General features: G+C 66.2%; 1 protein-coding gene across 4 annotated transcripts in view; it reads left to right on the forward strand.

Annotated features, from left to right (window-relative positions):
• The window catches only part of TSNARE1 (t-SNARE domain containing 1), an 83,637-nt gene extending 71,453 nt beyond the window's left edge, over positions 1–12,184 (forward strand). For all 4 annotated transcript variants that reach the window (XM_022555206.3, XM_022555207.3, XM_022555204.3 and 1 more), the window contains 3 exons: positions 3,183–3,255; positions 4,615–5,073; positions 11,043–12,184. In XM_022555206.3, the coding sequence (XP_022410914.2) occupies positions 3,183–3,255; positions 4,615–5,073; positions 11,043–11,611 (1,101 nt within the window). In that variant the 3' untranslated portion in view covers positions 11,612–12,184. The remainder of the gene's footprint in view (positions 1–3,182; positions 3,256–4,614; positions 5,074–11,042) is intronic.
• Positions 12,185–12,551: the final 367 nt, after the last annotated feature.

A 12,551-nucleotide genomic window follows, 5' to 3' on the forward strand; every position in this document is an offset into this window, starting at 1 on the left:
GCGAGTGATTTATTCATCGCCGAACAACTCGGAGGGTCATGGGTCTGAGGGCAAAGCAGGGCCCCAGGACAGTCTGCAGAGGACGTGGGGCTGGAGGCGCTCCTCAATGCCAGCCGAGCGGTGGCGACGGTCAGCGGCCGGAGTCTCAGGCATCTTAAAAAGAGGGAGGCTGGGAATGAAGGAGGGTGTCCATGTCAAAGGTTACATCGACTCCCCAGATCCCAGTGAGTGGAGACCTCCCAGGAGGCAGCTGTGATGATGAGTTTCTGGAGGATGAGATGCGGGTGCCCTTGGAGCGCAGTCCGGGCGGGTGGCCCACGTGAGGCTCCGCCTCCTCGGTACTGCCGGCCTGTGTGCCCGGTGCTCTGGGTGCATCTCAGCTCACGCCAGCAGACCGGGTCATTGCCGCTCCGGGCCGCCGTCCTCGGCCACAGCCCCGACGGTGTTCGGAGGGCTCCTCGCTACAGAAAGGTCACGTGGGGAGGAGACAAGGCCCTGGTGGAGACGGCAGTTTGTAGAGCTGGTCGGCAGCCCCTGCGCCTGTGTGTTTGCAGCGTTTGGAGACTTGCGTTAGCTGCTGCATCTCCGTGGAGGCCTCTCCCGAAGCCCAGAACGTGAGCCGGACCGGGGACCCCGTGTTCCCCCCGGGCTGTCCAGGGTTCTCGGGGTCAGCGCTGCTGCAGACAAGGAACACCCGCTGCAGCAGCCGTGTGTCCCGCAGAGCCCAGGCCACGGCGACGCACGGCTGCTCGTGCTCCAGGGGCGGTGGGCTCGCTCCCAGGCCCCCAGGAGGCACCGGGCTCGTGGCCCCTGCTCAGCCACCCCCTCCCTGTCCTCTCCCTTGCCGAGGCTCCGTCCCTGTGCCCACGGGAAGGGATCCAGCGTGTGCACGTTAAGTCTGCCGGTGCCAGTGGCACCAGACGTCCCTGGGAGCACCCGCCGCCCCTGGGTGCTGATCAGGTGTCCCGACTGCGGGGGCTGCCCCGCTCCCAGCGGTGACCCAGGGAAGGGGGGCCGGGCGAGCGTGAACGCGGGTGCCGGTATTCCCCAGCTGCGTATCCCGGGGCAAGTCCCTTAACCTCTGGTGATGATCTCCCCGTCTGTGAAGTGGGGGTACCAGCGGTGCCCTCACACAGCATGGGAGGCTGTGTGCCCTAGAAAAGCTCCTCTGAGCCCCCGAGTCCAAGTGCACCCACGGTCAGGCTCAGGGCCCCCAGGCCAGCCTTGTGCGAGAGACTTCTGTCCGCGGCCCACCGGGCAAGCTCAGGGGCCGAGGTCAAGGTTGGTGGTCTGGTGGCCTTGGGACAGGAACCTGGAAGTGTGAAGAGGTGTGTCTGTCTGCCTGAGGCCTGGCTGAGCCCGCGGCTGTCACGTGTGACCTTGAGGTCTGGACCTTAGGGTGGCGCCTAAGCTTGGCCTCCCCACCAGTGGCCTCAGCCAGGGAGGGCCGTGGGGATGCGGATCCCGGAAATGGGCCCGGGCCAAGGCCACTCGAGGCCCCACGCTCACCACCACCTTCCCGGCCGTGGGCCCCGTCCCAGCAGAGCCGCCGCCTCCGCCGTGTGTGAGCCCCGTGGTGGAGCTGCAGTTGGTAGTACGTGCCGGTGTAAGATCAGGCTAATTGCTTCACCTCTCAGAGCACTCCTAAAAGGGGATGAGCCTCCTTGTAATATTTTGCAGTGGGGTGGCTTCATCTCTCAGAGCACTCCTAAAAGGGGATGAGCCTCCTTGTAATATTTTGCAGTGGGGTGGCTTCATCTCTCAGAGCACTCCTAAAAGGGGATGAGCCTCCTTGTAATATTTTGCAGTGGGGTGGCTTCATCTCTCAGAGCACTCCTAAAAGGGGATGAGCCTCCTTGTAATATTTTGCAGTGGGGTGGCTTCATCTCTCAGAGCACTCCTAAAAGGGGATGAGCCTCCTTGTAATATTTTGCAGTGGGGTGGCTTCATCTCTCAGAGCACTCCTAAAAGGGGATGAGCCTCCTTGTAATATTTTGCAGTGGGGTGAAATGACCCTCGTGGAAGTCAGTCCAGGCTCCGCATGAGCTGCAGGGTGGTAGGGGCAGGGGCGGGCTGTGAACCCTCCCCCCCCCCCCCCCCGCCGTCTCACGGGCGTGGAAGAACCTTCCCTCTGGCTCTACGCTGGCCACTCGCTGGGCACTGAGGGAGGAGGAGGTTTGGATTTGCCCAGTGGTAGGTGGGGGAACCTGGCTCCAAGGTGAATGGCTTTGCACAGGATCACCTGGCTGGCCGGTGGAGGAGCCGTCTCCTGCAGGGAGAGGGCTTCAAGTCAGCGGGCATCAGTGCCAATCCCAGCCCTCCCCCTTTCTGTGAGGCCCCGGAGGTCACACACCTTTCCGAGCCCCACAGCCTCCATTGTCAGGTGGGTGCTGTGACTTCCCTTCACAGGCGCTGCCGGGTGTGCAGGTGGCCACGTGTGATGTGCCCCTGGCACAGCCCCAGGCGAGTGGTCTGTGAGTGGTGCGGCCACATCCCTCACCAGCACCACTGGTACTTTTGCTGGGCAAAGTGGAGTTAGGATAGAGGTGGGCGGCATGGAGGACGCAAGAGGCCAGCATGACCTGCAGGGTGGGAGGTACCCCAGTTTCCTGGCCTCAGTTCTGCTTCTTACCCCATTCACTAGCTTCACGAAGCTGCTCATTCTTTAGACGGCAGTGGGGCTACCGTCCATCCACCCACCCACCACCGTCCATCCATTGTCCATCCATCCGCCTACCCACCACCCACCCACGTGTGCTGGCCCATGCTAGGTGCCGAGTGTACAGAGAAGGAAAAGTGGACCCTTTGTCAAGGAGCCCCCCTGGGAGGGAATGAGGAGTGAGGTGTCTGCAGGACTGACAGGCCTGTGGGAGGTGCAGACTGTGCCCTCTGCTCTCAGCCTCTTTGCCCCTTTAGTCAGGCCTGCAGGACAGTGCTGGGGCCACAGCCGTGCACTAGACTAGACTACAAACTTCCAGGCTCCTCTCTACACAGCATGGGAGCGCACAGCCCTGGGGTCCTCAGCATGGGGTTTGGCCTCGGGGTCAGGAGACAGTATTTCAGATCCCAGCAATGTCTCTGACTTGCGGGGTGACCCCGGGCTTGTTTCTGGTCCTTGGCTCTCATTTAGCACTCTTGGTGGCCGTGCCCTTGACCTAATGGCTGCCATCTTGTTTCCACAGAGTGACCTATTGGATGTGAACCAGATCATCAAAGATTTGGCCTCCATGGTGTCAGAGCAAGGAGAGGCCATCGGTGGGTACCCATGCCATCCACCCAGCCACCTGCCCGTTCCCCCAGGCGTGGGCAGACAGCAAGGCCTGGGCAGGTTTGGAGGTGTGGGCATCTGCCGCATTCCTTCCCCACCTCCTCAGGTCGCCCCCAGCCCCTCGGGAAGGCCGGGCCTGAGGAGTTTCACTCAGGAGGGTGGCCCACCCGTTCTGCTCATGGAAGAGCCCTGGCCTGCCTGCCCCCGCCACCCCCACTCCGGGCCTTCCTCCCCAGCCAGGGACTCCCCAGGGGGAGGACAAACTGTCCTGAGCGGGGGATGGGCTGCAGCGGGCCCCCCCGCGGAGACTGCTGGGGGTGTGTGGCCGGGAGCCACTTCCCAGGAAACGTGCGTGGTGGGTTACAGGGCTGTGAGCGGGGAGCTGACGTCCCTGCTGTTTCCCAGTCTCCCCCACGTGAGGGCGTCCGCCCCACCCAGCCCGGCCTGCCACCTGCTGTGGCCTTAAGACTTTCCTGCTGCTGCCCTGAGTGCCCGGGTGCCCTGGGCAGCGGGGAGGTCGGGGAGGGGGTACTCACAGCCCCTGGCCTGGAAGAGCAAGGCGGCTCGGGGCGCCCAGAGCCACTCGGCCAGCAGTCAGCACCCAGCCACAGCCCAGGGCTGCCCCCCACCCTCCACCCCCATTCCCCTGCCGAGTCATTGCCTCACTGGGGTCCCCTGGCTCTGAGTAACCTCCCGCCTCTCAGGCCTGGGCGCCGGGGAGGTGCTGAGGCCCATGCATGCCCTGCTCCCCAGCGGGCGGCCCGGCTGCCCTCCTCAGGGTGTGCTGCACCCCCAGGAACAGAGAGGGTCGGGCTGCGCTGCCTCAGGCCTCTCGCTCAGCTGCAGAGTCTGGGCTCCTGCAGGACCCTGCTCTGGCCTGGGCCGCTCTGGGCGGGGCCGCCCGTCACCCCAGGGCCCCCTCTGTCTCCACGTCCTCCCTCACCCTCACTCTGGTTGGCCGTCTCGTGCTGGGTGTGCAGGAGGCTTTTACGCTCCAGATGGACACCCAGGTGTCACCTGGATGGTCACTGAGCCCCATCACTGATCGGTAGGGGCTGTGTCCCAGGCGGGGAGGTGGCGAGGACTCACCTGCTGTGAGCCTGGTTGGGGCCCGACGGAGGGGATGGGCACCTGGGCGCGGACGGGCCCCCGCTGCGTGCTGCGTGCTGTTATGGGTGTCCCCGCGACGATGGTTGTCAGTCTGGGGCCACCGTCCCCTCTACGGGGGGCAGTGGAGACCCGGGGCTACGAGCCAGGGTCGGGGGCTCTGCTCTCCACGGCCCGTCCCATCTGCCGCCAGGCGCCCGTTGGCCTCCGCCCGCCCTGAGCCTCCGGTGCCTTTCCAGGGTCCAGCAGCGGCAAGGCCGCGTGCCGGCGCAGCTCCAGCCCCGAGCCGGCCGTGGTGGCCCCGCTGCCCGGGCCGGGCTGTGCGCCCCTGCGGCCGGGCTCCCACTCACGCACCAAGACGCGGAAGCCCAACTTCAGCCCGCAGGAGACCGAGGTGCTGGTGCAGAGGGTGACGCGCCACTACCCGCTGCTGTTCGGGGCTCTGCGGGGCCCACCCGCCCGGAAGCACCGCGTGTGGAGCCGCATCCTGCAGGCGGTGAACGCGCTGGGCTACTGCCGCCGGGACCTGGGCGACGTCAAGCACAAGTGGCGGGACCTGCGAGGGGTGGTGCGCAGGAAGCTGGCCGAGCGCCCCCGGGCCCCCGGCCCTGTCCTCACGCCCGTCGAGCGCATGGTGGCTGAGACCTTCGCGGCCCCCGGCCCCGCTGGCGAGGGCCAGCCCGCCGAGGCCCTGCCGAGTAAGTGGACCCTCAACAGCCTGCACGGAGCTTCGAGCAAGAACCGCGGGGAGAACTGAGGCCCCTGTGCGTCTAGATGGGGAGACCGAGGCTCCAGGCCAGTCCTGGGCGTGAAGGAGCTGAGGCTCAGAGCCAGGTCCATCTGGGGTCACCCCACATGACAGGGCCTCTGCGGGGCCTCCGAGACCTCGGAGAGCTGAGGTCCCCGTGAATCTCTCGGGTGCTCGTGGGAGGCCGGCACCGTTTCCTCCATCACTGGCCCGGCTCAGCTCACCTCCCTGCCCCTGCTGTGCCCTGTCTTGGGCGTGGGGCAGGCAGGGTGGGTGAGCTCACCTCCGACGCCCTCTTGGGCTCTCAGAGTGGGGTCCCTTCTCCCTGGGTCACTCAGCCCCCAGAACAGGCCAGGGCAGTGTCTGGGTCTTGCAGCCTCCCAGGGCCTGGCGACCCCTCGGAGCCCAGGGCCCACCGCCGGGGCCAGCTTTGCAGAAGTTTCTGAGCCTGGTGCGGAGGGCGGGCCGGGCCCTCCGGGGCGCCTCAGCGTCTCCTCCCCGCACCCGTTTTCCTCCTCCTCCTCGAGGCGCCTCTCAGTGTCCGTCAGGGGCGCCCTTCGCCGGGCTGCCTTCTGTCTGCACGTAATGGCTCCACCCACAGCTCCAGGCTGAGCTCCACCGGACCCTTGCCTCACCCCTTCCTGGGGAGCTGCTGGAAGGACTTTGGAGACGATGGCAGAAGCAGGACCAGCTCCCTCCTGAGGGCTGCAGAGTGGGCGGCAGGATTCAGCCTCGTGGGGACGAGCAGGGGCCACAGACGCCCCCAGCAGAGGCCCCAGCAGACCTTCTAGTGGGGGTCTGCACCGAGCAGGGCTGAGCGGATCAGAGATGCACGCAGACCCAGGACATGGCCGTGCCCTGGGCTGGACCATGGGGAGGGGCCTAGTTCGGGAGGCCACCTGCTCCCCTACAGGCAGAGCCAGACCTGGTTTTGGGGTGCTGCAGGGTGGGCACACTCTAAGGGCCGAGGGGGGCTGGCAGCAGGTGGCACGGGTGTGGCCCTGGGTGTTGAGACCCGTCCCGCGAGTTCCCAGCCCCGGATCGAGGCAGGAGCTTGGTGGCTGTGTTTCTCCTGGTGGCCCCCGGGTGTGAAGCTCGGCATGCTCCGGGGTCACGAGGCCCAGCCTGGCGCAGATGCCCCTGCCTGCTCTGGTGGGCCGGCGGCCCCTCTCCCGGGCCCCGTGGCTCCCGGGCTCTCCTCCGTCGGGACGGTACGCTGACAGCGAGCTCCTCTTGGGATCGGCTGGCACAGTGCTGATTCAGAGAGGTTTGTTGAATGAGTGAGAGAGAGGGGCAGGGGCAGGACACCCCCTCCCGCTCCGGTGGGCTCAGACCAAGCAGGGGAGTGGCTGCCACGCCTGGTTTGGGGGTGGCTTGAGGCCCAGCCGCACCGGCTCCTGCCTCTGGGTCAGTTCTGGCCTGGGGCTTGGGCAGGGTCCAGCTGCAAGGCTGAGGACGGCTGGTTGGCAGAGTGCAGGCCCCCCCCGCACCCGGCGTGCCTGTAGCTCTGTCCATGTTTGGGGGAGTGGTGCTGAGGGGCTTCTCTTTGGTCCCGGGGGGCCTGACCCAGAGTCTGGGTGCCCCGGAGACCCCCAGAACAGAGGCCTCCAGGGCAGCCCCCGCCGAGCACCCCCCGCAGGGACTGGGGGTGAGCCCAGGGGCCTGTGGCTCTGCCTGTGCCCCCATACTCTCCTGATGGGGCTCCCCATGGAGGGGCCAGACTCAGACTTCAGGGAGGGAACCACAGGCAGGGAAGACGCCCCCTGCTCAACCCGGGGCCCAGGGGACTTGGTGCCTGGGCGGCACCTGCGTTTATGGGAACGGTCCCTGCCTGGGCCTGGGTGGTGCCCAGGAGCGCAGCTCTCCAGGGAGATGTGTGCGTTTAGCCGTTTCTGCCTCTGGAGTACTCACCAAAATGCATGAATTTGGAGGCTTGTCCTGTTTTCCTGCAAGAATTTACCTGATGCACCTTTGCGCCTGGTCCCTGCTGAGGGCCGTGCCCATGGCCGCAGTCACTCCCTGATCGTCTGGGCGGTCCTTCCCTTTGGGAGGAGAGAAAACAGCATAGAGAATCGCCCTGGTCCTCAGCTGGGTGCAAACCCGGTTCCTGCTGGGGTCAAGCCCCGCGGTCCTAACTCACCCCTGCCCTGCGTGCCCTCCAGCTGGGCTGTGCAGCCACAGCGGGGCATGGATGGATTTGCCACCTGTTTTATGTGATGCCGCCTTTTTACCAAGGGCGTCGCTGAGGGGAGCCTCCCGGTGTGCGAGGGCGGCCCCTGGGCCTCGTCAGGGCGGCTCAGGTGTGCTGTGGGGCTGGCACCTCTGGGGGGTTGCGCGGACGCACCCAGCAGGCCCCTGCCTGAAGTCCTGGTCCCCACTCAGCCCCTCACTGTTGTCAGGACCGGCCGGTCAGTGCACTTGCTGATGTCCAGGGCCGAGTGCGGAGGACGGTGTTCCCAGGCCCAGTCTCGCTGTCTTCACGGCGACTCTGTGAGCGTGCAGAGTCATTGCAGAGCCGGGCCTCACCCTTTCCTGAGCAGGCTGCCGCGGCTCCAAGGGACAGGCACTCCCAGGCTCTCTGTCCGGACAGCTCAGGCCGGCCAGTGGCCACGCCAGGGGGCTGACCGGTGCCCCATCACTGCAGCCTCCGTTCTCTGGAGGCTGGACTCGCCGCTTGTGCCTCGGAGTGCTCACCGGGGGGCAGATGCCGTCCACGCCCCGTCCCACGGCCCTGGGTGGCCTCGGGGTCCCCACCCTGTAATCGCTTCTGTTGTCTTCATTTGCAGATAGCACTGAAGCCGGCCTGAGGCTGCGTCCTCGCACTCACAGGCGCCAGTGAGCTCCTGGCTGGAGCCAGCCGGCACCAAGTAAGTCAGTGTGAGGGGACAGCCCGCCGCCCCTCCGGCCCCTGCCCGCGCCTGGGCGGGGCAGGCCCGCAGGGTCTTCTCTGTGCCCAGGCGGGCTGCTATGGGGGAGGGGAGAGGAAGGGGGTTGCGGGCCGCGTGCCCAGGGTGGGAGGTCCCGCCTCCCCCTAGTCTGCACCACCCCCTCCCCCAACCGCGCCGCCGAGAGCACGGCCGGGGCTTCTGCCCACCGCTCAGCAGTGAAGTGCGAGGGCAGGGGTGAGGGGCGGCCAGGAGCAGCGCTCACCAGCTGGGTCTCGCTGCAGTGGGTGCCGACGTGGCTGTGTCTCCCTGTTCCCAGGGTGTGCGGCACCCCAGCTGCCCCTGCAGGAAGCTCTGCGGCTTCTCCCTTATTCTCAGAAGGGCAGGATGGGTCTGTCGGTGTCTGCTGCCTTCCTGGAGGGCGCGGGCCGTGGAGAGGGCCGCCTGGCCTTCCGGCCGCTGGGCCGGGTGTGTCCGTGTCTGCCCCTGGCCTGGCCCCCGGCTGGAGCTGGTGGGGCCCTCTCTGCTTGGGACGAGTTGGCCGGCTCAGAGGGAGTGAGGACAAATATCTGACCCTGATTTGCTTGAGATGGGCTTAGGGCAGCCTTGGGGACCAATGCCGGGCTGCCGTGCTGACCTGCAGCCACCGCGTGAGCCCCTGACTGGGCCAGGCAGGCTCGGACCTGGGTCCAGCAGGGAGGGGGGGCCCGCAGCCGCCCTCCGCTTGCTCGCCATCACTCGCTGGCCCTCCGCTCCGTGCTGCGCCCCGACTCGCAGGGGTGGAGCCCACAGAGCGCATCTCTCCTGGAGCATGCGTCCTAGGCGAGGGCGGGGTGGACAGTCCAGTCCAGTGACGCGAGGGCCCTGGGCCAGCCGAGGCAGGGAGGGCTTCCTGGGGGAGCTCCGAGCAGGAGTTGTCCTGGCAGAGGGGACAGAGGCCAAGGGAGGGGCTGCCCGGGCGAGCTCGGGACACCCCAGGCCGGGGTGCGGACAGCTGCGTGGGGGCCGTGCCGGCGGGAGCAGGGAGGGGGCTGGGGAGAGATGATGGACGACGTCCTGTTCCCTGGGGGCTTTGGGAAGTCAGGGCTGTGCTGGGCAAGGGACTCCGGTTGCCTTAGCGGGGAGGAGAGGGCACAGGGTGACGGTCTGGACCAGGCAGGGCTGTGGGCAGGGCGAAGCGTGGGAAAGAGCGGCCCCTCCTAGCAGCTGCGCTCCCTTCCCAGGCTTCCCGTCCCTCAGGGAGCCCAGTGGGCAGAGCACACGCGGGACGGGAGGCCGCTGGACTCCACGAGAGTGCGTCGTGGGGTGGAGGCTGGCCCCACTGCCGGCCTCCCTTTTCTCTGTCAGTGGCCACTAGACGCCTAAGTCAGGGCGACAAGCGTAGGCCACACATGACAGCTGGAGAACACCGCGCCAAGCGGGGGCGACGGCATGTATCTGCAGGACGGGGCGGAGGCAGGGCTGGAGGTCGTGTCTGCTGGTGCCAACTTGGGGCTCTCTGCCCCAGCCACGAGCCCCAACCTTTCAGCATGCCGAGGGCAGCCAGACCTGCACCCGGACCTCTCCACCTGGCTGGGTCCTTCCAGGGCCTCCCAGAATAGAAGGCGCGGACTGCAATTGACAAGCGAGGCGGACTTGTCGGAAGCCCACGGCCCGGCCTCTCCAACGGGAACTCTCCGAGCGGGCCAGTGCCTGCCGCGGGCCTTCAGCCCCAGGAAGCCTCCTCGCGGGAGGGAAGCAGCACGCCGGCAGGGTGGCTCCGCCCGTGAGCCTCCGGGCTCAGAAGGGTCAGCAAGTGCCTGGACCGCAGATGCCTGGAGCCCAGAAGGAGGAAGTGACAGTGAGGAGGAGGAGGAAAAGGAAGAGCAGGAGGCGGACGGGCGGCCACTGTGCCCGCGGACACACCAGGCTCAGAACCCCCCCTGGCGCCGGGGAGCGCGTGCGCCCAGGCCTCTGCGGTGGTGCTGTCATCGCCCCTTTGCCATCGCAAAGCAGGACCCCCTGTGCCATAGGTGAGGTGAGAGGGGCTCAGATCCAGGAGGGACAGCCCAGAGTCGCCCCCCCCCGCAGTAATTCCTCGTGCTCTTGCCCACTGCCACGCAGCGTGTCGGCAGGTGTCAGCAAGGCAGGACACCACAACCTGGGGCTCAGGCCCAGGGCTTTTCCTTGGTTGACTCACCCTCCACACCCAGCCAACTGGAAGGTTAGCCTTCAGCTGGGCCTCTCATTTGCAGACTAGGGATTTGAGACCCAGAGGAGAGAAGGGTTTTCCCAAGGTCACACGGCTGTCAAGAGGAAGAGCTGATTTTGGAGCCCAGTTTGTAGGATTCCAGGTCTTGGCTTTTCCTGCGACCCTGGGGTAGCTCTGCTTTTATATACAGCTGTTCATCTTTATGGGATGTCCGCTTGGTGGATGGATGGACGGACAGACGGATGGGTAGAGGGATGGAGGGACTGAAGGATTGGAAGGGTGTATACACAAGTTGGTGGATGGATAGAGGCGTGGGTGGATGGATGATGGATGGATGGATGGATGATGGATGGGTGCTTTGAGGATGGATGGCTGAGAGATGAACAAATGGATGGATGGATGGATGTAAGGAAGAAAGATGAAAGGAAGGAAGGAGGTGGACAGATGGAGGGACGGGTGGATGCTTGATGAGCAAACAGATGGGCAGATAGATGAGGGGACGGATGAGTGGGTGGATATGTGTAGGTAGACAGATGGGCAGACAGGAGGGTGGGTAGATAATGGCCAGCTTGGGTGGGTGGGTGGATGGACAGACAGATGGCAGCATGGTGGTGGCACCTTGGCTTTGGAGCTGCCAGGTTGAAGTTTTACCTTGATGTTACTGGAGGACGTCTTTCGCCCTCTGAGTCTTGGTGTCCTAGTGAGGGCGCTGCTGCCCACTGCAGAGGGGCCCCGCGAGACCTAAATAGCTGTGTGGGCAGAGGGCCTCGTGCAGGTGGTGCTCCCTGGCATTGCCCCGGTCCTGGCTGGCGAAGGCTCACGTTTCCTGTCTCCCTCTGCCAGCCGACGAGGACGAGGCCCCCGGCTGCCTGTGGCTACCCCTGCGGACGCTGGATGGGCCGAGCCTGCCTGAAGCCGACCCCCTGGACCCCCGAGGAGCCTTCCCTGCGTCCCCCTCCTCACCCTCCCCGCCCGCCTCCCCGGCCTCGGCACCCCCCGCGGCCACATTCCCCGGGGCCTCCCGGCCCTCGCCGCCCTCCTCGGCGGCACCCCAGCCCCCCGGGAAGCCCTCAGGGGCTGAGGCCTCGGACTTGGAACGGCGGCTGCTGGACTCGCAACGGCAGCAGGGCGCCCTGCTCAGCTCCTGGTCCCAGCAGCAGAGTGCCCTGATGGCCCAGCAGAACCTGCTGCTCCAGCGGCTGGCCGACGGCGTCGAGGCCCTCAACCGGACCCTGGAGAGGCTGGTGGAGGCCCTCCCGACCCGGGGCGCCTCGCCCGCAGTCCCAGATGGCTCCCCTGGGGGCGGAACAGCCTGCAGGCCAGCTGGAGGCTCCCAGGGCAGCCCCCAGGGCAGCCACACAGGCCAGGAGGTCTTCTCAGGGATGATCCTGAAGGTGGAGGAGGAGATCTAGGGTCTGGACCCCGTGGGCCGCGTGCAGAGCAGGGACTCCGGTCCTGCCCCTCTGAGGGGCAGAGATGGGGCCTCGATGGAGCCAGAGAGGATGCAGGACTTGGCCTGTGGTTGCCCCTTCCGTCCTGCCATTGTCCGTGGGCCTGTGACGCGAACGGAGGGCTGGGCTGAGGTCTACTCAGGGGTGACGCCGGTAGGCGGACTGAGCCCCCTCCGCTCCCATCCCGTGCTCCGACCGTCGGGGCGAGTGCTGTGGAGTGCAGAACAGGGCGCCTCTCGGCGGGCAGTGGGTGAGCGGAGCTGCAGGAAGAAGCACGCGGAGCGCAGCGCCCCCAAACCACTGCCTTGGGTGTGGGTCCTGGAGTGTGGCTCTGCTGGGCACCCAGAAAGCCCCCGGCGTATGCCCTGGAGTGACTCCTGGAAGCCCGCCTGCTCTGCGGGCGTATGGACTGAGGGGGGCTGGGCCCCTGCATCCTCTTGATTCTGCCCCGAGGGAACCACACCCCGCGGGCCTGCGGTTATTTCTCTCTATTTTATGCCTGCGGTGTGGGGTATATATATGTATGTGCACATATGTTCGTTGGTACTGGACGGGGTGGGATGCCATTTTATACCTGTCGACTTTTCTTGGAAAAAGATATTTTTCCTCATATGAGCATAAAATAACAACAAAAAAAGGCAGTGATGGTAACGAGGGTGATGCTGACAGGAAATGAGATGGAGCCCGTCTGTCTGCGCCTGGGCTCTGCTTCTGCCCTTGGCTGGCAGGCGGCCCTGATCCCCCCGCTGGTGTCAGATCCGCCTCACCTGTGACTCCTGGCCCTGTGGGGTCCCTTGGGGCTGACCCCAGCTCCTGGCCCCGCCAGGCAGGGCACAGGGGCTCAGCGCACAATTCGGGTGGCTGTTTGGGTCCTCGTGGCCCTGGGGCTGTGCCACCTCCA

The sequence above is a fragment of the Delphinapterus leucas genome, chromosome 17, assembly GCF_059928025.1.
Source record: "Delphinapterus leucas isolate spDelLeu-1000000601 "Yukka" chromosome 17, BTC_Dleu_Yukka2, whole genome shotgun sequence".
NCBI classification, from domain to species: Eukaryota; Metazoa; Chordata; class Mammalia; order Artiodactyla; family Monodontidae; genus Delphinapterus; species Delphinapterus leucas.